Source organism: Pieris brassicae, chromosome 10 (genome assembly GCF_905147105.1).
Source record: "Pieris brassicae chromosome 10, ilPieBrab1.1, whole genome shotgun sequence".
In the NCBI taxonomy this organism is placed as follows: domain Eukaryota; kingdom Metazoa; phylum Arthropoda; class Insecta; order Lepidoptera; family Pieridae; genus Pieris; species Pieris brassicae.
In genome coordinates, this window is record NC_059674.1 from 4,245,935 (window position 1) to 4,272,446 (window position 26,512).

General features: G+C 34.1%; 2 protein-coding genes across 2 annotated transcripts in view; one reads left to right on the plus strand and one right to left on the minus strand.

Annotated features, from left to right (window-relative positions):
* Positions 1-26,512, plus strand: part of LOC123714881 (gamma-tubulin complex component 2-like) — a 36,196-nt gene that overhangs the window by 3,892 nt on the left and 5,792 nt on the right. The window contains exons 7-12 of the mRNA XM_045669509.1: positions 853-1,026; positions 1,612-1,789; positions 3,469-3,757; positions 5,440-5,555; positions 7,175-7,346; positions 9,006-9,174. Coding sequence (XP_045525465.1) covers positions 853-1,026; positions 1,612-1,789; positions 3,469-3,757; positions 5,440-5,555; positions 7,175-7,346; positions 9,006-9,174 — 1,098 coding nt within the window. The remainder of the gene's footprint in view (positions 1-852; positions 1,027-1,611; positions 1,790-3,468; positions 3,758-5,439; positions 5,556-7,174; positions 7,347-9,005; positions 9,175-26,512) is intronic.
* On the minus strand, positions 10,136-25,556 carry LOC123714879 (transient receptor potential cation channel protein painless). The gene is made up of 2 exons (XM_045669508.1): positions 25,449-25,556; positions 10,136-13,106 (listed from the first exon to the last, which is right to left on the minus strand). Exon 2 carries the CDS (start codon positions 13,087-13,089, stop codon positions 10,240-10,242), a length of 2,850 nt encoding a protein of 949 aa, XP_045525464.1. The 5' UTR covers positions 13,090-13,106; positions 25,449-25,556; the 3' UTR covers positions 10,136-10,239.

A 26,512-nucleotide genomic window follows, 5' to 3' on the forward strand; every position in this document is an offset into this window, starting at 1 on the left:
TTCTTTACGATAGTCGGAATCGCTCAGCGCAATGGTTGGATCCTGGCCAGCCAGCCAAATCCTGCCCCAAGCGAAAATTAACCCCAAAAAAGTTACTTGTAAGCGTTTGGTGGACTAGTGCCGGTATTGTTCATTGCAGTTTTCTCAAATCTGGCCAGACTATTCCGGCTGATGTCTATTGTCAGCAATTGCAAACCATGATGGAAAAGCTAGCGGCTAAACAACCTAGGCTGGTCAATCGCTCCACGCCACTGATACTTCGCGACAATGCTAGACCACACACTGCAAAACAGACGGCTACCAAATTAGAAGAGCTTCAATTGGCATGTCTAAGACATCCTCCGTACTCCCCGGACCTTGCTCCAACAGATTACCATTTCTTTCGAAATTTGGACAACTTCTTGCAAGGAAAAAAAATTAACTCTGATCTGACTGCCCCAGTCCAAATCGCCTTCACAGATTTTATTGATTCTCGTCCGACTGGTTTGTTTAGTAAAGGGATCAATGAACTACCTATGAGATGGCAACAGTGCATAGAAAACAATGGTTCATACTTTGATTAATTAAATATATTATATTTAAAAATATTCCTCTCAAACAAAACGCCAATTTCATATGTAAGGACCTAATAGTTGTTTTAGTTTATATTATCAGTGGCCGATGCTTCGGTTTTTTAAATAAATTGGAGCAAACGGGCAGGGCAGGCGGAGATATCAATTAACATAAGGTTAATTGATATCTCCGCCTGCCCTGCCCCTGCACTTATACTGCCTGGTCCTATGAAAATAGGTCTGTCATTTACATATATTAAGTTGTTCTATTGTTATAAATTGGTTTAAAAAAATGTTATAGAGTGAAGTCCGCGGTGGCGCAGTATTGACAGTACTTCATGAGAAGACGAGTACATTAATGGGTGATGCGCGTGCGCAAGAAATAGCTCTTTTCCTTACAGAACGCGCTTGTCGTCCTTACCTCGATATATTGGATAGATGGATACATAAGGGCAGTGTTAACGATCCCTTCCATGTAAGTATTTTTGTTCTATAAATTCTTAAAACTTCTTATTGTATTGTAATATTAATGAATACCTTTTTTAAGGCGTTGGGACGTGATTAGAGCAGTCCTGTTCGTGTGTCATGAGCCGGTCATGAGTTGGTCATGAGCCTTAAAATATAGAATCATCACATGGACATACATTTGATAATTGTATAATAATCTGTGCGGACGCCCCCCAGTACAAGCTTCCGCTTGACCGTATTCAATGTAAAGCGATTTGAATCGTCGACGACCACTTTCCGGGCGGTTTGATGCTTTGGCGTTTTGTAGAGTGTGAGATCTTTCTACATCTTTTACCACATTTCCAATGGATAGTGTTCAGAGGAGTAGTTCGGTCTAATACCTGCAGCTGAGTTTTATCATCGGACGTCAAGGCAGAAGACAAAATACCACCCGTAGACCTTGACGTTCGTTGTTCCACAATTGAGCGTTTTTAAAGTCAGTTTTTTATCGCGAACCACCGCTGTGTGGGACCAGCTGCCCACTTATGTCCACCAAGTATTTCAAGTTCCAAGTAATATTTATTATTAATGAGTAAATTAATGTATTTTTCAGGAATTCATGATCGAAGATAACGAATTGATAAACAAAGAAGAGTTACCTTTGGACTACTCGGCTGACTACTGGGAGAAGAGATATAGCAGTCAGAGAGATAGAGTTCCAAAGTTTCTTGACAAGTTTACTGATATTATTCTACGGACGGGCAAATACCTAAATGTTATCAGCCAATGCGGTAAGCACTGGGCGTCCTAGTCCTGGTTTTTTAAATTGAAATGTTGACTTTATTTACTTTGATATTTGACAATTCAGATACAATTTCACTTTATATAAAACTTTATTAACGGATATTAACACGAGTTTATCACATTATTTACATAACTAGACGTTTTCAGTTCTTGTCACTCTCTTCTTTGAGCGACTTTAATCATATAGTTTTCTAGTCTAGTTTATAGGGCCCAGCTTGAACGCAATATTTTTTTCAATATATACGCTTATTATACATTTCGTACTTTGGTCACACAATGCGCAGGGGCAACGAGAATCTAAAATAGCTCATCGTGATAGGCAACACCGAAGGCAAAAGATCGCCTTGACGTTCGCCAATGAGATTGACTGATCCAGTCAAAGACAGTGTAAAGGAGAGTAGGACCGAAACTGGTTGAGATAAATCATTCGCGTCAGATCTCACTATAGATAGTGCAATTCACGAACACGCGTTCCACCAATTTTTGGTTGAGGGGATCGAGGGGTGCGGGGGGTTGTCTCCGAGCGTCAGTTGTTAACCGTCAGCGGTTAATTTTTTTTTTTAGTGGGGGGCAAACGGGCAGGAGGCTCACCTGATGTTAAGTGATACCGCCGCCCATGGACACTCTCAATGCCAGAGGGCTCGCGAGTGCGTTGCCGGCCATTGTACGTGTGTACAGATAATATTGACGGAAGCTTGCACACATACTATCATAATTTGCGAATGTTTCGGGTTTTATGTAACTATGCCACTAACTATGAGAATGTTGATATTTTCCACCTCACCGTAGAAGATGTGAGGAAGTTTTTGAAGAGGCGGGAAGACTCTGATTTTGTTTAAGCAGTAATTTGAAATATTATGTATTGGTTGTGTCAAATGTTAAATTTCAGTTTCAATTTTTTTTTTTAATATATTTTGTCCATTAATGTAATTACTTGTTTCCTGTTACATATACAGGATGGCCAAAAAGTCGTGGATCAAACGTCAGATACCATAAATAGTATGTCTAACGCAAGGTCTCATCAGTACCAATCTAGTGGATAGAATAAAAAAGATACAGGATGTGGATTCTTTCGAATCTTAATAAGAATTAGTATAAAAAGGAAGTTTTCTGTTAAAAACGCAAAATATATGATAAATTTGCAGGGGTCGAGTTTAAGAACCTCCCGTAGAACAATTTTTTGCAGCTGATGACCCCATCTAACCCCTAGTTGCGTTTGATCCACGACTTTTTGGCCACCCTATATATTGTTAACCTATGTAATCTGTTTTGGATTTCTGCACTGTCTAAGTGTTTTGTTTTTATAATATATATGTTAGCTGTAAGATTAAAGAACTTTATTTCTCATTACAAAATTATATTATATTTATTAATTTATTTTGTAGTGTTTGTAAGTTTGAAATTATTTTTTTGCATGCTGTACCCCATATTTCAATTAAATATATGAAAAAAAATTACGAATAATTACTTAAATAAATAAACGGTTAGGAGGAATAGTGAAGCGCGTCTTCGTGAATTGCACTATCTGTATCAACAGCTGACCACAGACATTAGTTGCCACAGACCCAGAGCGACGGCCATTTAAAATAAATGTACCATTGACAAGTGCTTTGATTTATCTAAAGCATAGTAAATTATTATCTTAATTCTTTTTTTATTCAAACAGGAAAGTCAATAACTAAAACGAATACAGAAGAGATTAAATACTCTCTACGTGAACAAAACTATGGGGCGATCATACAACGTGCGTATTCGTACGCGAGCAAATCCTTATTGGAACTACTTCTAAAGGAATACGACCTCATGGGGAGGTTGAAATCTGTGAAAAATTACTTTTTAATGAGCCAAGGTGACTTTATTGTCCAGTTCATGGATGCAACAGAGCAAGAGTTGTCGAAGAAGATAGACGATATTATACCGTCGAAACTGGAGTCGTTGCTTGGACTCTGTTTGCGGTATGTATTAAACCTAAAATGTGGGTAGGAACAAAAGTTTTTGCATTGCAAATTTGAGAAAGGCCATATCCCATTTATGTGTTATGTTATCCCAATAACTTTGGTTCCATTGAGATAAGGAAACAGTCAATAACTTTATTTAACCCAATTTAACTTTTACGTATGTGATATTGTTGGAATCGTAAATATGAGTATGAAATATGTAGGCTTCCGAACGAGTGTGCTAAATTTTGTTTGTATGTTTGTCTACAAATTTGTTGAAAAGTCATATCAAATGATTAAATGATTTGGTAAATTCCAACTTTGTGAATAGTCTTAAGATTCATTAAAATCAGTTCAGTATTTGGGTGGTACTACACTCGTGCAATGTACGTACATAGGTAGATTTTCTTTAATTTTTATATAAATTAGAAATCATAACATCAGCTAAGTTATGTAATGGACAGAGCAATATCCACCTCACAAATGACCAGTCTCAATTAAGGCTAGAGATTTTCAGCTAATAGCAAAATATTCATAGAGGTAACTCAAATTACACTTATGTCAGTAATAAATGCTTCTAAATGTATATTTACTGCCAGTTCTTAATAGTAGAACGGACTATAGCCTTCTATGGGCAATGGACTCTAAAAGAAAAATATTTTTTCACCGGCACCTGTTTTATATGACCAGGTATATAGCTGACGTGACGGTCCTAATACCTGAGCTGAAACAAAAAACAGTTTTAACTTCATAAAACCCCATTTGTTGAAAGGGCTCAAATTGAATATATAATATATTTAGTAAACAGTAAAGAATTTTATAAGTATTTGACGGTGGTAGGTAGTTGGTACAAAAAAGACATCGCCCCACTACGTTCCGGGTTTATAAAAACCCGAATCGCCGCTGTATCGGCACGCTCCGACCATGCATGACATACGCTAGCGTAGTCTTTGCGCATTGTGCCCCCTCTCATATCCACCGGCAACAGGTGCTTCAGTCGGTGTCAGTCCACAACGATCTGGAGCTCCCTACCATAGCCCAATGGATGAAGTTGGCGCCCACACGCCACTTCGATAAGGCTAAACACCATCCCAATCCGCTGGTGCGCAAAAGCATCAATTACTACCCCTTCCCGACAAAAAAGGCTCGTAGGAGGCCTCGACATACACTAACGGATCCGAACGATCCAATTACCGTAGCTAACAATAAATTAAATGATAATAAAAATAGCCAAACACAGATTAGGGTAAAAAACCGCCTTCACCGGGGAAGGCGAGGACCTTTACTTCGCACTTCGCTCACTCCAGTGAGCTTCCGTCCTGCCCTTCAGCCGAGTGTCACGGGAGACGCCCTTGTGCTAGCCGCGGGATAAAACGCCATTCTGGCCGAGTTATGCTCGCCAAAACAGCCCGAGCTGAGCCGTAAAGGCCCTTAAGGCCAACAGCGAGATTTCATTTAAAAAAAAAAGTACCGGCACGCATTTCTCTGGTTGCGTCGAGGTGCACGGACCGCAGTCTTCCCTCACTGCAATTGTTTTTATTGCTTAAATTATTAATTAAATTGTATTTCGTGCTTCACTTCTGATGTCTGAGCCAATTACGACATATTCTTTGTAATATTAAATAAGAAAAACAAATAATAAATAATATAGATTTGCAAAATTTAAGAGTGCAGTTATATAGGATTACTAAAAATTCCAGGTTATCATCAGCCCGTCACGACCCATACAATGAGGATATGCGAGTTGAATTATCTCCTTATGATCTCCAGTTCCAGATGTTTAAAATATTGTCAATTGAAACTGAAGAAGAGCATGGTGTGTATATACAAAAACTTAAGCGATTAAAATATTTCAAAATAAGGTCAGGTCTGAGACCAAGATAAAGGGATCAAAGTGTTTTATAACAACATTTTGAAAAATACTTTTTGAACGGATTAAAGCTATGTATTATTATTCGACTTCGGGGCAATAAATACAGATAAAACAACTTTCTCTGCAGCTGTGATACTTTTGACATTTAACACCTTTTGTCTTCAGTCACCGTGACCACGCACGCTGAAAAGCACGCGAAACGTCGGAGAAAAAAAATTTAAATTAGAAGCTTTAATCCGTTCAAAAAGTGTTTTTCTTAATGTGTAAAAAGCTATTTTAACAAAAGACAATACTATGAACAACATTTTGTTTTTAAGTAAGCAATGGGTTATTTGACAAGATTTAATAAACCATTGCAGAGTATTTATTAGCGGATATAGAATCTATACAACCGTTATTTGAATTTTTAAGGCTTTATAAATATAAATTTTAATTAAATTTACATAATTTTAGAAAATGCTTCTTGAGGCAACATGGCAAGCAATTATTAACGACGTACCATGCTTGTTAATTATAAGAATTGATAACCATACATAATAAACATACATCTATTTCAGTCACTCACTTAATTTTAGTTTACTTTTAATTTGGAGAGTTCCTCGGAATTAAACAATAAACTATTCGACATATATATAAAATAATTTTTTTAAGTGTAATTTGTATATAATGGGTTTAAAAAGCATTATCTATGAAAATAACTTGTGATAAATCATTAATTTAGAAAATCTAAATAAAATTGTTTCTTTATCGGTGTTGGAAAAAAAATTACCGTCTAATTTTTCTGTTACGCGTCACATTTTTCCGTTACGTGCCATCCTTTTCTTGTCCCTACCACGGTTGATTCAAAGAGATTCGAAACCAGAAATAGCACAAATATATAATAACGATAACAATGATAGTAATAATTCTATTACAATTAATGAAATTCTGTAATAATCTTAGTAGTAATAAGGTAAAATGAAATAATTGTATTGTTAGTATTCTTGTCTATGATAATAAAAGCCTTTTGTTAAACTTTATCTAATTTAACTTTATTTAACCAATTTCTTTAAAGTTAATTAAGGTCATAAAGAAGTTTCACTTCTTACGGGTGTACACTAGTGCACGCACACATTTTCATTTATACGTCTCAGTCACGTGACACAAAATGGTTACAGATGATGACGTAGCATGCTTTTAATTCTATCTATTCCTTATATGTACTGTCTTGAGTAAATTTTTCTGGGCGACTGATTTTGGTAGAAATATAATATATGTGTAATTTAAGAATGATAATTAACCCGTAAATACATTCAAGTTTACGTGTTTACAAGCACGTTATAGAATGGGGTCTGGCGACGCCATCTTACCTAGAGAAAGATTTTAACGGGTTCCTAAGTCATGAGTCTTTAATTTGAGTTTTTAAGGCAATTCACATAATACATAAAATAAGAACAATTTGTATTGGTTCTATAGGTACTAACAAAAGATGTGAAATTATATTTAAAATCATTTTAAATATTTGCAAACACATTTCAAAGATAGGTTATATGAAAACTTTAATATTTTTGGTTTAATTTCAGAGTATAAGCAGAACAAAGACTGTCCTCCCCTTACGGGTATAGAAACTTTCTCGTTCGGTATGGAGGTGAAGTGGCCGGTTTCACTCATAATTAACCACAAAGCCATCGCCTGCTACCAGATGATATTCAGACATCTCTTCTTCTGCAAACACGTGGAAAGACTGCTTTGTCGGTAAGTGTAACGCGTTTCATACGTGTTTTAAGTTTGGAACATCAAAAATATCATGAGCAGGGGTGTGTCCATGCACGTATTCACGTCCGGAAAACTTTTCTTGTAAATTTGTATGGTTAACCTCTGTGCTTAACTACGTACTTAAAGTACGTATACTAAGTGATTATTTTAAGAAAAAAAAATCATACTTTAAACAATAAATTTAAATTAAAAAAATATTACATTAATTAAACAATTATAAATTATGCTTAGACTTTATCGTCATTTAATACATATTCGAATATAGGAACTCATCCTGTATGTGAATGAGAATTCTCGACAAGAACAGGTTTCTTGCATCGGCTATCTATGGCGCGTCAGTGTTTAATGACGTTACGTTACGTTTATGACGTTTTATGTGCAATTTTAATGGTTTGATTGTTATAATGTTATAGTTTATATATCACTGGCCTTAGTAGATATATATGTTAGTGATTTAAATATGTTCGACGTCCTGGTGGACAGAAAAACTGTGTACAGATTGTGTTTCCACCACACCAACTTCCTTTATATTAAAATCATTTATACAATAAATATAAGTGAAGAGAAGTGTTGGCCTAGTGGCTTCAGCATGCGGCGCTCATCCCTGAGGTCGTAGGTTCGATCCCCGGCTGTGCACCAATGTATTTTCTTTCTATGTGCGCATTTAACATTAGCTCGTACGGTGAAGGAAAACATCGTGATCACCTACTTGCCTATTCAATTTACAAATGATCATGAAACAGTTACATAAATCTGAGGCCCAGTACTAATTAAGGTTTTAGCGCCATTGATTGATTTTTTTTATACAATAAATAAGTACAAAAAAATGGATTATTATTCGAGACTTATGCCTTAGTGTGACGCCTGATGGATTTTGACAGTCTCGACATTGAATCTTGGGAACTGTTACAATAATTGAAAGGGAATAATCTCAATTTATTTTAACTAATTTTTGGACGTGCTTATGTGCCCTACATGGCAGTAGCTAGTATATTTTATCTACCTTTTTTGTAATAAGTTAACGTATGCTACAGTGACCGATGTTCTCTTAGTGTCTGTAAGTAGTTACTGTTTTGGACTTGTGGAGGAAGGATGTTGCTGTTCTTCCTCCGATCTGAAGGATGGAGCCTGGACCAGTCTAACAGTCGCACTGGCTGACAAAAGGCCCCAAGAAATGTTAAATTACCCAATATGATTTCACAGAGTAAAAAATTTACAAGATAGGCAAGGGAGTATTCAAGTATTACGTCGCGCAATTTTTGGAGATTCTTTACCTCCCCACCCCCATGAAACGCCGCCGCAACGTTTTCTGTATCCAATAGTAAAACGTTTCGTGACCACCCACAGTGACTCTTTATACCTAAAACTTACTGTTTTGTGGTATAAAGTAAACTGGATAATAATATTAACAATAACGCGGAATTCAATCCCCGCTCCGCATCGTAACGTTTTACAAGAGGACACACCCCCCCCCCTCAAATTCCTTACGTAATACTTGAATGCTCCCCAAGTTATTCAAAAGAAATGTGGGTCCCTGCTCAGTAGTTAAAAAATAATTTTGCTTAGGTTACACGAAGACGTAGAAATGTATCTGACCCGTGCCTCACATAACGTCACTTAAGACAAATAATATTCCAGAGTGTGGCTATACAACAAAGTGGTGAAAAGATTCTCAGAAGCCCGTCTGTACGCGGACGCGTTCGCTCTTCGCCAGCGTATGTTGAGTTGCGTACAACACTTGCAATACTACATGTGCGTGGAAGTTATCGAGCCATCCTGGTGTCATCTCATTCAGAGCCTGGATAATGTGAGTATTGTATTAACTAATTTATATATTTAATTAAAAAGGTAGACCATCAGCGCATTTCAATGTAAGTACGTATTACGCATGTTTCTTAAAATGATTAAGTGCTATAATTGCTATATACTTATTATAAATATTTACTTAATTATTCGTTATATTTATTAAGATACCGGCAAACTTTTTGAGCATTAAACAATGGAGTGGGGGAAAGTTTGCGCATCGTACACAAACGTCAACTGATTTACCAATCACGCGATCGACACGTCACTCTCACGCCGCCAGTGATATTTGTTCAAGATGTTTGCCGGTATCTATAGATGTACGTATAATATATTCGTAGAAAATATTAAAAAAAACTACTGGTTGTTTAATCTATGTAGGTTAGATCAGAGTAAAAAGTTTCAATCGTATATGCGAATTTTAAAATTTACAACCTAGTTCATAAACGTATACATGAAATATTTGTATGATACATACTAGTTTGTGGCGCTGAAATATTTTTAATACTATAATTCACGCAGCCAACAGCGTTATTTTACTATATGAAAAGCATTGGCAATCTTTATGGTAATGTTATTTAGTTTGAAATACTACCACAGAGTGTGTGTGTTAGTGTTAAAAAAAATTCGTACTCAAATTATATATATATTACTGACTCTTAGTAACTAGAATACTTTAACGCGATTTATTCCTACTGATGCTCCGACTTCGTTTATTAATTAGTTCGTGTTCATTTTGAACTACCTCTATAGCAATCTTCAGTTTAAGGAAGAAATCGTTAAAACAACTGTGGAAATATGATAAACGTACTCCCGTTGAAACTACAAACATAGTTCATTTTTGTTTAAGCTTTTTAGAGGGATGAAGAACCTTGCTCTAAGTCTATATCTTTGCGTTTAGTTTACTATTATTAGTTTGTTCAATGACTAAGTTTAATGATTTATAAATAATTTAAACACAACACTGTTAAAAAGAACTTTTATTTTCGCGGTTAATATCTAAGGCAGTAGTATCTATTTTAACATAGCAATAAATATGAAATAAGTTACGAAATACTTTCTGTTAAAATTAGTACTTATTTTCTAAATTTTGCAAAACTTTCTTCAGTGTGCTTTCAATGTTCTCGATTTTCCTTTCATAATGGGATAGTTTGTCTTTGATTTCGTCGAATTCTGAGATGTACGTCTTTTTAACGATCACAACCTTTGCATTTTTCACAATTTTTCTGTCTAATCTATTGGCCTGACAGCGCTCGAAACAACACTTTCCGCCTTCTATATCTTCATAATCATCCCCATATTTACCAGGTTCTGGATGTGGAATCTCAAATCTGTTATCTTGGTTCGGTTTCACGATTATCCTGTATTTCGGTAGGAAATGTGGAAATAAACTGATTCTTGTGGCAAATGGTTTCATACATAATGTTTTCGGCGTTATAAACTGAAGGTCTTGAATGTATTGAGGGAACCATGACCAGCATCGCATTGGCTTTGTATATGATTTACCTATCAAGACGCTTTCGAAGTAGGATATCAACTTTACCCTAGATATATGCCCGACTAATTCAGCATCTGCTCGTATCTCTTGTGTGTCGCTGACTGCTAGACCATTTAACAGATTAAACAATACAATGGGTATCATGAAAACGAAAACTATAAAGATTATGTGACTCGTAATTGGGAATGTACTGAATTTGATTGAGCTGGCATCGAACTCGCCCGTTAACATCACAATCGTCTTAAATAAGGAACTGCCTGGATCCTTGAAGAAGTCTTCTTCCTCATCTTCTGGGGCTGGGTTTGGATTTGGTGCTGTTTGTTCTTCATCTTTTACGTCCTCTCTGAATAATGAGTAAAAACTCAAAGCAAAAGCGATGATTAGGATGCAATACCAGAGTAGGAATTTGAAAAAGTTCCAGGAAACGGTTTTTAACATAACGATGTACGTGGATAAGGTTGGGAATTGGCCAATTAGAAGAACGAATTCAGCAGATGACAATAATATGGCTACAGCAGATAGCTGTTGTTTCGTGGATTCCGGGGCTGAATCATAGCACACTATCCAAGCAGTTACGAAAATGAGAGCAATTTCCATCCAATTTTCTATGCTCTGAAGATACCGGGTTGGTGATACCAGTAACTGGAATAATTCTCGAAATATTAAAAGAATTAGTCCAATACTAGTGCCGATATGAGTTAGAACATTTAAAGTTTCTATAGATTTTGGTTGCTGTCTATCAACTCCATAACCAAATATAATGTAGAGCATCAAGCATAACCATAACAGGAAATAAAATGTTATGTTAGCATAGAAAAGACAGCTAATTCGTTGCCATTTTAAATACAAGAAGCTTGTTATGACAGGATGTTTTAATAACGGTCTGAGCTCTTCATTTCTGGTCATATATAGAAGTGCCTCCGTTTCTGGAGCCAAAATTGCATCAAACTCTTTATCAACATTATTGTTAGATTTGTCCATCAAAGGAATTTTAGATAATTCATTTTCCAATGAGTTATTGGGATAAACGAGAAAGCTATATTTGATATGTATTTCATAATCGTCATCGCTTGGTCGTTCACCGTTAGTTGTAATACATTCGTCCAAATATGTTTCGAGTGTTTTAGCGCTGATGTCTGCTAATGGTGGTTCGTCAAATTTATTTCTCAGCCCTATACATGCACCATTGCGCAATAAGTCAAGAACTGTGTCTGGGTCGCCGTTCCTCGCTGCGTAATGTAAAGCTGTGTTATCTTTGACATCTTTGTGGTTAACATCAGTATTGATTTTAGGGTTTTTCAAAAGCATATCCAAACAACTTTGGAAGTCGATTTGATGGCTCTTTGATCCGGTTCGCATGCCTTTTATTGTTATTTGTAATAGAGACTCACTATTGACGGAATCAAATAAAGTTGATTCGTGATCAATAAACATTTTCAGTATACGGCTGTATCCGTTTTGACAAGCTATAGCTACAGGGCGAACTGAGTTCCCTGAACAAGTTGCGTTAGGATCAGCGCCATTGTTTAACAAAGTCAACACTACCTTTTCGAAACCTTTATCGGTCGCCTGTTGCAGTAAAGTATTCATACCGTTGTTGGCTGATAAAACTGTTCGATGCTCATTCTTTTTAACAAGCCGGTTAAAGTCCCGTATAAAATTATCTTCCTCGTGTCTGCTAAGATATGAAAATAGTTTGTCAGCATCAACAATTTCAGCAGTTTCAGAGTTAGAATCAAATCTTGACACAAGATGTGGAAACGCTTCTTGCAGGTAATAACGAGCCGTCTTCCCTCTAATATCTTTATAAGAATCTAAGTTAACTGGGTCCTTTGAATAGTCTAAAATATACGTTATTACCCTCTCAAGACCCTGCTTTGCTGCAGAGTATACAGGTGTAACACCTCGTTGGTCCGGTGCGTTTGCATTACAGCCCGCTTTCACTAATAGTTCAACCATATCTTCATACACTGCCAATTCGCGTTCGCGGTCATCATCCAAGTCTTGTATCTGTTTAATTGCCATAAGGAGTGCTGTATTTCCTTTACATTTTACGTTAACATCGATTCTATCATCTTCCAAGAGTAGAGCCAATGCGTCGATGTTTCCAGTTTCAACAGCAAAATGTATCGGAGCTGCTCCATGCGTTTCGTTTATGTTGTTAACTTGGACCTCGTGTTGTAATAGAAGTTTAACAAAATCCTTTTTGTTGGGCTCAGAAATTGCAAGCTCGAGGCAGGTTTTGTAATCGGGATATGGGTATACGTATGCAAGATCGACAGCGCCATAGCCGACTAACTTTTTGAAGGTCGCGAAGTCGTTGGTCCGTAGTGCTGTTCTCAGTTGCGTTTGGGGGTCGCCACCAAATAGAGATCCACCACGGGATAGTCTGTTATTCATCTCGTAGTTGTCGCGTGTCATGACTCAATGGCAGGCATCTGGAAATAGAAAAGATTAATTAGGAAAAACAAAAAATATATCGGAAAAATTTAAATTTAAAATTATGTAAAATAATTATAAGTTTATAATAATACAAATAGCTTTAATCCGGTTCAAAAAATTGTTTTCTTTCAATTAGGTCAACAACGAATTAATTAAAGTTTTGGTCATAATTGTTTACGTTATTATTCAATTTATGTCAATTATCAATTCGAAAGGGTTAACTATTGTAAAGGGATAAATGTTTCATTTTCTCAACTCTGTTTGAAGAGTTCATGTCCGTTTGATTGGGCTAACGGCTTGTGTAAACGAATGTGGGAATCAATATTTCACTGCTAATCTCTTTGAGCTAACTTTAAGCGATGAATTTAAAAATATTGTTGAAAAACCGTAGATAAAAGAGGACAAACAAAATTCTTTCAAGTTTTAAATTCGCTTATTAAATATAGTTAGACACAGAACAATTAACAGTTACGCCGTTGTGATTAAATCATACATTTTAATGAGCTCATAGTCAGAGGAAAGCAATAATGAATGGGCAATTATTCAGAAATTCTTTAACGCACGCGCCGCTCTATGGGAGGCGAGCAATTATTTTGATTTGCACTTTTTATACGTACTTTAATTTGATACTAACTACTTGAAATAAGCAATTGGACCTCAGTATTAGGTCAAACATTCAGTTAAGAACGCCTTAATAATATTTTCTTTAATATAATATTAGATTAGATTTAGATTTCTTACGTGGGACACAGCTGTTATGTTATGTTGTCTTGCCCCGAATTTTATATCCAACATAAAATATACATTTATTAATGTTGTGTTATGTTAACATATATATATGGATTTAAAATTATCTTTTACTTCAAACAACAAATTGACAGTAGGCGACGAAAGACTACATAAAGTTTTTATGAATAAGGTTATCTGGTTTCTAAATTCTATCAAAGTATAAGCCTTTATTCCAAAAAGTAAGTTCAGATTTCGTTTTGAATATAAAATAACCCACATCATGTTTTTTCATGGTCGTGACACACGGCCTCACGACGCTTTGTTTAAATTAAACAACATCCTATGAATGTGTGTTCGTATCTTCTATATAATAATACTAAAACCAGTCAATATTAAACGGCAAGAATAATCCGCGAATTTCTAAAAGATTGTAGGCAGATTACCCATAAAAACTGTTCATTTGGCTTAGACCCGTGTTCAACAGTGTACCAGGATCATGTATCGATGCTAATCTAAATTAAACTGTTACCAAACATAAAAATAATAAATATATACTTATGTTATAAAGCTGGGTTTAAGGCTAATTTCAGGAACTACTTTTAATTGAAAAATTTATGAGTGGCGTAGTTTACCAATAGTTTTAAAGGCTATGTAACGTAATACTACGTTTTAATGCAGGAAAGATACGGCCGTACTCAGGGTTCGGTGCACAATTGAGACTGCGGAAACTATTACTTTTGTATGTCAAAATCCAACATATTTTTGATGTAGGGTTTATTATTCATTACCTTACTTAACTTCGTATTTTATAAAGTTTACTAAAGATCCATTTCAAATGTAAACTAGGTTCAATGCCCTTTACATAAAGTCAGTCATTACATAATTGTAATAAATTGCACAACGTTATATTATTATATATAACTGGCTGATCCGGCTTTTGAAATCCGGGGTTTGAAAGATAGGTAGTAGCTGATTCTCAAACTTACTGAATATGCATAAAAACTTCATAAGCATCGTTCGAGCCGTTTCGGAGGAGTATGGGAACGAACATTGTGACACGAGATTTTTAATATTATATATATAATTTAATTGAATAATTAAATGTCAAAAATGTGTATGTAAAATACATAGAATTCATTTTCCGCGCTGTCTTGTTTCTGAATCATACTAGGTTCAGTTACGGTTTAGCGTTAAAGCACCAATTTGCGTTTTAAACATTCTCCATGTGTTTGTGTTGTTAAATCTTCATTTATTCAAGCTAATGAAATATTTGCCGTGGCTTATGCAATGTATGACTAAATGGTCAGTGACGGCATGTTTAAGATATCTGAACCTGATTGCTGTTGCTTCAACAGTATTTATATACTTTTCTACTAAATGTAGAGTTGACAGTCGTTCTCTTAAAATATTGATTGATAACAAGACATTAGAATTTGTAAATAAAGGTATTTTTAATAAATTAATTTAATTACAAATGTTGTGACATTTGTACGAATAGTCTTAGGTATTAAAGTAATTTTAGAAAATTTACTGACTTTAAATTCCTGCCAAAGTTGTTTATCTATGTTATATATGTATGTGAAAAAACAAAAAGGAATTAACTCAAAAATACCAAACCAATTTTTATGAAATTTGGACTGTTCCCTAAGATGATTAAAATAAAGCATTAAAAATAAAATTTCCGTAGGAACACTTATATGGAAATTACACTGTATATCACAGATAATTTTAACATTTTTTATCTGTTTGGTACATACTTGTATGTATACAAATACTAAACTAACGTATACTTATGTAGTTGGAGATATTATTTATATACTTTTTTGAAGCAGCAAAAATTTTATTTCGAAATGAAATTAGGAATGTAAACACCTCATTTGGGTTGTAAACAGGTGTACAATAGCAAAGCTCCATTGTAACAAATTTAGCTTCATTGAAACATGTGCGGTATCTCAGTGTTATGACGTTCCAATGGGTGAGCATTTATAAAGCAATAGTACCACGATAAAGTTTCACCCAAAAGAAATATAAGATATTTTGACAATTATATATATCTGTGTCTATAACAACCCATGTTGTTAATATATCAGGGGCTTATAGAAAAGAAAATGAAAGCTATGTTATTTATCGCTTAAATTCTACGAAGTTAGTACACTGATGGACAGTGAACTACTGAAGATACTATTAATTTAACAAAATATGAATCATTAATTTGCAATAAGTAATCATTATTATAAACAAAATGAAAAGGTTCTAGTCATACTTCGAGAGGTTTTAACACAACAATAATATAGTTATGGATGTGTAAATAATATTGTTATATAGTAGGTAGTAGATAGATTAATATTGTCTTGTTAGGTTAATAAGTGGAATCACGGGATACGTAAGAAAATCCGTCGACCAGTGAGTAACATAACACGGACGCCCACTCACATTTCCATATAAAGAATTCTTATTATCAATTTGATTCCTTCATAACATCTAAAGTTGCACATATTAACCTCCTACTGTATATATTTATTTATTAACACTTCGTTGCAGAAATATAACCAATTATATAGCAACAGTGGCAACCTTTTGAAATCTGATTCATATATCCGTTTCGTGATCATTTGTTTTTTCTAATAGGAAAGTTGACGATCAGCCTTCTTTGCCTGACATACGCGGTTGACTTTTAGGGTCTTTTAGGACTTTGGCGGTTGACTGTGTTTTACCGTACGAGCGAGTGTTAAATGCGCACATAGATGATGCATTGATGGACAGCCAGCGTTCGAATCTACAACCTCAGGTATGAGAGTCGCGCGCTGAAGCCACTAGACCAGTGTTTTCCAACGTGGCATGTTACATAGGCATAAAATTTAGTGTAGGATAAGGCCCCACCTTTGCACAGAAAAGGTTGGCTCGCTAAGTATAGTGGTACCGTATAGTAATACCAACTACAAACCGGTTGGTATAGTAATACCAATTGCTCTACATCTATTTTTAATATGCAACGAACACTTGCTAACAGCTATTTTATTATTGTTCAATATAAGACCTCTGAACAGCATGGATACGGAGGTATGAAATGCAGTGACAAACAAAACGACGTGTCATCACGTTCAAAAGGTCGTTTTATTTGTGTTACAAGAATACACACACAATCAAAGAGAATATTATACTACACACAATATAGATATCCATTCATAAATACGAAAAAGTACTTGTCATTCATGATGTTTCTAGTTTAGGAGTGTTATATAAAATTTGTAAATTGCAGTAAAAAAACTGTATCTCCCGGCTTCTGCTTTGCGGATAAACTGATAAGATTGTTTGGGTTGATGCGAAAAAGTATAACATTTGCTTAGAGATTAGTATGAAAATCGTTTAAAATTAAGTTCGGATTTTGGATCGAGAAAAATCTTTTTTGTTAATACAACCCAAATTTTTGACCTCGAAGTTCTTTGACCACTGAGCGTTTTGGTAGTTTCTGCCGCGCACCACCACTATGTAGAACCCACTGAAGTATTTCTGAACCATTAGTGTCCTTCAAGAAAATATCGTACTAATTCTTATAAGGCCGGGAATACACTCGCGACCCCTCTGGAATTGAGTGTCCATAGGCAGCGGAATCTCTTAACATCTTATCCTGTTCCATCCCCGTTAGCGCCGTTTTATAAAATAAAAAAGTAGTGAGTTTATTTAGCGAACTGTGCTTGTGTCTGGAACTAGCATAGAATATAGTAAATCAAATAAATTGTTCCGAAGTTTAAACAGTTAATTAGTACGGTTTTGGAATCGTGAAAAATATTTGTCCATATCCAAAGATAAAGCTTGTAAATTGAACATATTGAAATGCTTTCGTCTGGAACTATCATAACATTTATACATAAAACTATTATATTGAATGGTTTCAAAGTAATCGTCCGTGGATCAACTTCATATAAAATTCGTTTAGTAACAGTTAGTATAATAAACGATTAACAAAATTTTGTCACATTTAAATTCTTGCAGGTATAATATATAGTTAGTGATTTTGGCACTATGTTAATTTTCGATTCCCGAAAAAATATTTTGAAAGCATAATGCATAAATTATTTCACGCAATTTCTGTCCCAAAAGGACTTAACGCGATATTTTGGTATTGTCTTCCTTTAAGCGGAGGGAATGTTTTTAATGATTCACGAAATGGTCGGCGGAAGTTATTCTTTTTGTTTGCAGTCGGTCAGAGAGGTCGGAGTTTTTGTTGAAGTTTGTACATTATAACGTTAATCATTTTAAACGACTTTACTGTCAGAAATGCTTGATAATTTTTAAGTTTTGTAACTTATGGCGCGTTCTAATTATAAATGTAAACTGCTCGTTAAGTTATTTACCTTGAACTTACAATTTCGTAATGTGATCATTTTGTGTTTAGTTATAAACACTTTATTTACATCACATAGAATATAATGAAACAAGAAAAAAGTAAATGAAGTCGGTTTGTTCCAAAGTGCTATACTAAGGTTTCATTCGTATTAATTCAGTCGAAGCATGTTGATTGTTTTAGCCTTTCTCTTTTATGAGCTTTTGAGGCAAACGAGTAGGCAGTATTTTGATTTAAGCCCATGGGCACCCGTGACACCAGGACGTTGGTAAAACGCGTTAGCGATCTTTAATATACGCTCATCTCTTGAAGGCCCCTAAGTAATGGCAGGCTGGTTCCATAAAACGGTAATGCACAGCATGAAGTATCTTAAAAAACGCTGTCATGGAATCGACATATATTACATATTAAGAAAACACATTTTAAACGGATTTAAGGTATGTATTATTATTATAAACTAATAATTATTTATTTATAATTAGTCACCGTGACCACGCACGCTGTAAAGCACGCGAAACGTCGGAAAAATTTAAAATTATGTAAATAATTATAAGTTTATAATAATAATACATAGTTATACAAATAGTTCTGTGTTTAGAGCCTCCAATCACCTTTAAGCTTTATAATATAAATAATATACGATGATATGACGACTATGGCATATGATACATACGGTACGGATAAAGTACGAAAATCTATAACTCTACAGTGAGATCTAATAACAATGACGTTACAAGCCTTGGTCTTGATTCTGTATAGTCTTTGTCTGAAAGGATTTGAAATAGATATTTGAGGTTTCCTCACGATGTTTTACCGAATAGGCAAGTATTTATAGCGAATATAGTAGAAATCATTGGTACACAGCTGGGCCTAACGAAAGGTCAGGGTTAAAAGTTTAGAATACTGCTTAATTATACAGATTTCTTCATATTAGGTTAGCTTATGTTAACAGATATTGTATCAGTGAATAACACAGGAAGTATTCTCTCAAAAAGAAAGCATGTTGCTGCAATTATATAAATAATACAGAGAGATTACAATTACCGGTACATTTCCGCTAGTACAGGCCTTCCGGTACATATGTGTTTCGTGGTTTTGTTGTTTTTGCGCAGTTATCTTGACAAGAGTTTAAAGAAAACACTTTTTTTTAACTGATTGATTCATGTAAAACTTATAATTATTTTACATAATTTTGAATTTTTCCTGACGTTTAGTATAGCTTCAATCCGTTATAAAGTGGTTTCTTTAAATGTGGAAAGTTATGTTAATAAAAGACAATACTATATTGACAAGAATTGTTTGTGAGTTGCGTGTAATGAACATCTTAGGCTATAAGACAGTTCATTAAATACTATAGCAGACTTTAAATTAATCAAATGTAAAAGTATTTCATGTTATAACTGTGTAAATAGTTAGTTTAAAAAATCTTAACAAGAATTCTCAACCCTGAGGTCGTAGGTTTAATCACCAATGGACTTTCTGTCTGTATGTGCGCATTTAACATGAGCTCGAACGGTAAAGGAAAACATCGTGAGGTAAAAGATTTGCCAAAGTCAACGGCATCAATTAAGCATCTAATGACCTACTTGCCTATTAGATTGACGAATGATGATGAATCATATACAGATTCACCAGGCCTTAAAAATCGCTACTGATTTCTGTGGCCCTTCACATGGATCACGACAGTGTTTTTTTTCTTTTCATTAACATCGTACGGTAAGAATATAGAGAAGACGATAAAGGACGTATGTGGGTAACATTTTCATTTATCCTTCTTTCAAAGCTGAATCAAGGCTGATTAAACAGTAATGATGAATTCGTCGAATGTTTATTTTGGCGATCGATGCAATTGCGATTGGGCTGTTACTGTTACATTAAAGTACTTAATGGCCCATAAAAGCAAAATCTGGATCGGCCCTGAAGTTGTTTAAAATTGAAGCAACATTTCTAAAGCGATGGATACAAAATTGTAAATTAATATATGTACACCGCACTTTAATGAACAATATTATATTCGATATTCTATGCGATTTCAATTGACAATAGCTACATACAACATTATTTAACGGGTATAAACGATTATTTAATAGATAATTCGAAAAACTTTAGTATAATTCGTACATTCCATTCATTCTAGCTGATAAGTTTATTTTTAAGTTTTTATATAAGTAATGAATGATAAGAATATTTTGGCCAGTAATATTTTTATTTTTATGAATATAAGGCAACATTAAGGCCTAATTTTACTATATTTGTATTAATACATATAAATAACCCAAAAAAACTAATGGAACGCCCAACGTCGATGACGTCATTGAACTAAGTGGTTTGAACCATGGAAAATTTAAAAGCCTTGCATGTTTGTCGTAGGCCATAATATATCTCAAATGTCAGAAAACACTTTCACAGATCACCAAGTTACACACAGACTTAAGAATTTTTAAAAATCGAATCTAAAGTCATTTCAATGCATCGTTGACTCTTGATGGATCTCTAAATATTCGTGGACGATTTACCGCTATCATATCATAATTATTAGGGCCCTTACTCTGTAACTAGGGCTCTAACTAAACTCTGCGTTTTTAAGGCAGTTTTTGCCGCGCAGCACCACTATGAGGAACCAGCTGCTCACTGAAGTAATTCCGAACGAATTCTACTCCGGGTCCGGAAATAAAAGAGCTTACCAATTCCTTAAAGGTAACGAGCACTCTCGAGCCCTCTGGAGCCCTCTGGCATTGAGTGTCCATGGGCGGCGGATCAATTAATACCAGGCGACGCTCCTGTACGTTTGCTTGCCCAAGATACTTACAAAAACGTCGAGTCGCCATTGGAAGTTACAGAGTACGCGCGCAGATTTCTATATCGGTTGACTTTGTGATGGAGAGTTAACAAATCGCAAAACTACATAGCTAACGCTTTCCATTTGCTCTTTCGTTCCGCACGGCGGACACATCTTTTTCTCCGTATGTTTTTGTTTTGCATTGTTTACGCTTTTTCAAGCATTACGGTTATGTAATTAAGAAAGTGCTCTAGGCTTTGGAGCTGTGGTAACTTTGACTGAAAGTGTAGCGATTCTAAATGGCGTAGAGGTTGTATTTGAATATAAATAAATAAATAAATATAAAAGTGGTGCCGTTCAAATGAAAGATATAATTAATTTTAAAGGCAAAGTAATAATCACTTATTACTAGGTTATAATACTATTTCAATAATATAACAGGATTTAATAAAAAAACGTGTGTATTTATTTATGTACACGCGTTGGAAGTTATACTTCTTTGGCGTAACAAGATAAAAAAACATTTAAAAAAAATTATATTTCGCCTTATTCTACGTTTGTAGAAAACCGACACTAACAATAGATAAAAGGTATTTAATATATTTAAATTTTTATAATAACGCATTATCTAGTTAAATAAATTTTATTTAAATATCTCAAAAAACATATTTCTGCATAATTAAAGAAATGGACATTATTTAATTTAAAGTGTTGACTATGCTAACTTTAGGGTGTCGGGATTTTTGTGACGGTGTGCGCTCGCATAATAAAATTTTACTCTCATCATTTTCCCTAATGCGCCCAAAGTATAACTTCAAAAATCTGAAATGTCTTAGCTAATAAATGATCATTTAAATAAAACATGAAAAATTACTAATTGTTTGTTCAGTAACCAAAAATATTAACTATAATCTTTTCTTATTCATACAACAATAACTTCCGTTCGTTACTAAGTACAACTTTAAAAAAAAACAATTAAAGGTAATCCATAAAAAGTACCACAAGTATGTAACTATAGTGGTTTCGTATAAAAACCTCCATGTAAACTGTATTTAATTTGAAATGTAACACATAGCCAAACACAAATAATAATAGTATGATTGTACATCATTGACATTTACCAACTTACACGTCATATAAGCCAGTCTCGAGTGATGTGAAAATAAATAATTTATAACAAAATTCATAAGTTTAACGTAGTTCGCAGTGAACCTCCAATGGGGCACGGAACAAACCAGTCGTCATTGTATATAAGGGTGACACTCAGAGTCGAGACTTAGCGCTAAATATATAGACGTACGCAGTTATACTTAGTTAAGGTTCGACCTTGAATCTTATTCTAACCAGCCGTCCTTCACCATATTTATAGCATTGCTACTAATAACCCATAGTTAAAAAAAAAATTAAATCAATGGCGCTACAACCTTTTTAGGTCTGGACCTCAGATTTCTGTATCTGTTTCATGATAAATTTTTTTGGGTCTAGGGCAAGCCGGTTTCCTCACGATGTTTTCCTTCACTGTTCGAGCTAATGTCAAATGCGCACATGGAAAGAAAATCCATTGGCGTAGCCGGGGTTTGAACCTACGACCTCAGGGATGAGAGTTGCACGCTGAAGCCACTAGGCCAACACTACTTTATTTTTATATACTATTTAGATTATAAATTCAATTATTCAAATGCTTCTAACCTCGAGACCTTAAGTGACGTTTGGCACATCCATATCGGGCTGTCACAATACATGTATGGTACAGTGTTTATTGGTTACTGTGCCGGAAATTTATAATGTATTCAATAAATAAATGAGTGTATGCACTGTATTCGGTGACAATTGTTACCAGGTATTGCGATTTTGTCACTTCAATTCTGCAAGTACCGTAAGCAACAATGCAGCGGACATTTCCGCTGTATCATTTATGAGTTATTGTTTCGTTGGAAATTGAACCCAAACCCTTGTTGTACGCCTTGCGGTCGTTTTTTGTTATGTTACCTATAAATAACTCTAATAACATTGTTTTATCTAAATAGATTTGAACAAATCTTTTTTTAAGTTAGCAGTCTATTTATGGATAAGATATTTGAGGTAATCGAAAAGCTTATTTGTAGTGCAGGTTTGATGAATTTGTTTCAATACAATCATTAATTTGGCATTAAATAATAAATCTGCCAAATCTATAATATATAAGACATTTAAGCTTCTAAATTTAGTATATGATGTTAAAAATCATCTGTTACATATGACAGACTCACACAGTTCACATAATGTGGCCTTGTTAAGGCTGGTATAGTAGATACACGTATAGTAATAAAATCTCTATAAAAGATATAAAATCAAATTGTAAAGATTTCAAAGTGAGTATTTATTACCTACGATGTACGAATATTCAATAGAAGCGGACACATATACAAATGCGGTTTACGCGGTTTAACACGATACGGTTATATTTTAACTATCATTTTTAAACAGGCAATATTTTTGGTTTTAAAAAATCACGTCGAAATATCGTTATTATTCCTTTTTTTAAGTCGTATAAAAATTCCGTTAAGCGTGCTTGATTAATATTAAAATCTCATTGTTATCAAATCGTAAACAAATTGTCTTTTAATAGATATTGACGCAGGGCGTCTTTAAATTGCAGAAACTGGTTCTGGCGGTCAGTAGGGAGTATATACTCGCAAACCGTGAGAAAACATCGACCTTTTCCTATGATTTGCAGATTGAAAGTTCGATAACTTTCCAATACAGTAGAACACATATTAACTATATAGTTGACCTCTCATCTCGGAGTACAGTGTACAATGTATCTAACATTGATATTTACATATGTGGGAAATACTTGTTCGTACGGGAATTTAAAATAGTCTTTAAAAATGATTTTAATTAGAAGAAAGAAAAAAGATGTATGTAGAAAAGAGACTAACTCTGTTCCCGCTTGCCAAATGAGCCTTTCCTTTGCGTATCAAGCGAATTATCTATGTTATAATTACAGCTATCACACTTAGGGTATAATATTATATGGAAAATATCGTAAGGTATCATAGGAAAATGGACGACTGCGTCAGCTACTGCTATAAGGAAATGCTCATTACTCTGCCTATAATGAAAATTTATGAATGAGACTAAGATAATGGTTATGATTGTAATATAAAAATCCATTAAGTACTTAAGATTGTATATATATATATATATATATATATATATAGCTATAATAATTACGAATATCAAATGAATACAATATTGATTGGTGTATTTAAAATATACAATATGCCTTTAATACAATAAAATATGACATTAATATACAGTGGCGCTTCATCGGTTTATGTGAAAAGATTTGAAAGAAATGCTCGGGCTGAAAGTCTTTTAACGAATATACGAGCGTAGAAAAATTTCAGGTTAAAGGCACTTCTAAATCTATGTTGGCACTGATATCGCTAATAAGGTATGTCGATGAACATTAATCAGCCATTTGCAAGCATGAAGCTAACCAGTTACTAGAACCTGACATTGCATTCGCAATACCTGTGCATTGTACCTATTTTTAGCATTGTGCATTTTATTAGTTACAATGAAATTTGTTAAATAATTAATACATGTGTATTACATAAGATATTGATAATTTTTAACACGAATTGCGTAAGTCATTAAAAAGTTTGATAATTTGTTATTGTATTTGTTATGTTATAAACTATTTTGAAAATTGGAAGGAACGGACGAAAACAAATTGCGATGGATCAATTATTTGTTATGTAAAAATATCGATGTATATCTATGGATATGTATCCACATATTGTATTATTAATCATATTAATGATAAGTTTGTTATAAAAGAATTATAAAACTGAACTGAAGGAATAAGCTGTGTGCTTATGGAATATTTTATTATAAGTCGTTGATAAACAAAACACAGTCGATGATATAATTAATTGACGACGTTAATAAATTTGATATACATCGTTTTGATTAGATAGACTATTCCCCGCCGTTGTAAAGCAGACGGGATGTATCACTTTATCACTTGCGATTCCCATTTATCAGACCCGCATGTCCTGCATCACCATAATGACGTCATGACCTTGTTCAAGGGTTCAGTCAACACATGTAGTAGTATTACAGCCATATGCTATGCTTCCTAATTTTGTTTGATAATAATTAAAAGCTACATTTCATAATGCTTTGTTTGACGATAATTTTTTTCTAGAAGTACATAAGTTCTTCGAATATAATGTATTTTCGGGTTTTTTTTTTTTTTAAGTTTTACAAATTAATCGTAATTAACAATGCTTTTAACTCATGTTGTAATTTTTCTTCTATCAAAACTACATATTTCTGACTTGAAAGTGTTTCATTATTCAACAGCAGCTAACAAAGCTTTAATAAGGATAAGACCTTTGACCAACGACGTAAATTGATCAACTGTGTTTAATGGACACTTTACTGAAATGAAATAATCACATATACGTGGAAAATTATTGAATTAATCCAAACCTGAATTAAAAACACTAAAACACCACAATCACTTATTTCACTGACTTTGCGATTGGTCCACGAATTAGCTGACGGGCGCGCCACTCAAACACTTCGACTGAGTGCGCGAGCGCAGTCGAATGGTAGGCGGAAACTTGCTGAGCCTGCTCTAATGGTTAACTCAATTACTGATGGTTATAACATTTGTATTTGTGTTCTTCGAAATTTAATTAAATCATCTTGTATCATAATTCATTAAAATTTAATTCAAAAATCAAACTCATAAACAAAATCATTCACTAGAAAAACACAATATATTACACAGTTTTTAGTAACTTTTTGACTCTTTCTGTCTAATTGTGTTTACGCTGTGATGAAAAGAGAGAGATTATTTTTTAGTTCAGTTTTTATATGAAGAAGTTAATAGATTTTCAAGAACGTGCTGTCAGTAGAGCCTGGTAATGCCTGGTTTTAATTTTTTATATAAAATAGTAATTTTCTGAGTAATAAAATATGTTTACGGGGTAATATAAAGTAATTATGTAGTCAATGCCATAAGAATAAAATACAAATTCGAATTTCAAAATAGTTGTCATTTACGAATGCAATTTGGTTTTGCAAGTGTTTGTGGGCGGAGCGGTTTTTCGATTTTTCGTAGGCGTTGCTCTGTAACGTCACAAGGTTATTACTCATTTTACAAGACAGTTTTTGTATACAAGCAATATGTATGGTGATTGAAAAGTACTTAGGCCTTGAAATAGTTTATGATAGAACTTTAATGAAAACGGATTGTTACGGTAACATTTCCTTTAGTAACATGACGATCGATGAAAACAATACATAATACTTTTTAAAGGAAGACCTTTGCTGACTTGTAAATTATTCTATTCGTCATCCACTTAGACGCACTTACCTACTTATGGTGTTCATTCATGTTTTGAGAGATTTTATTTAAATGAACTCATCTCGTAGATATTAAGACACTTTAGCTATAATTGATTTATGAAGATTAAAAAAAAATTAAGATGTGTTGTAGTTGTGGAGACGCGTTATTCGGTTTAAATATCAAATACGTAACCTCTTTT

What these genes read in the sequence shown, in the direction of transcription:
- LOC123714879 (XM_045669508.1), bottom strand. Translation starts at nt 13,089, where the DNA reads ATGACACGCGACAACTACGAGATGAATAACAGACTATCCCGTGGTGGA.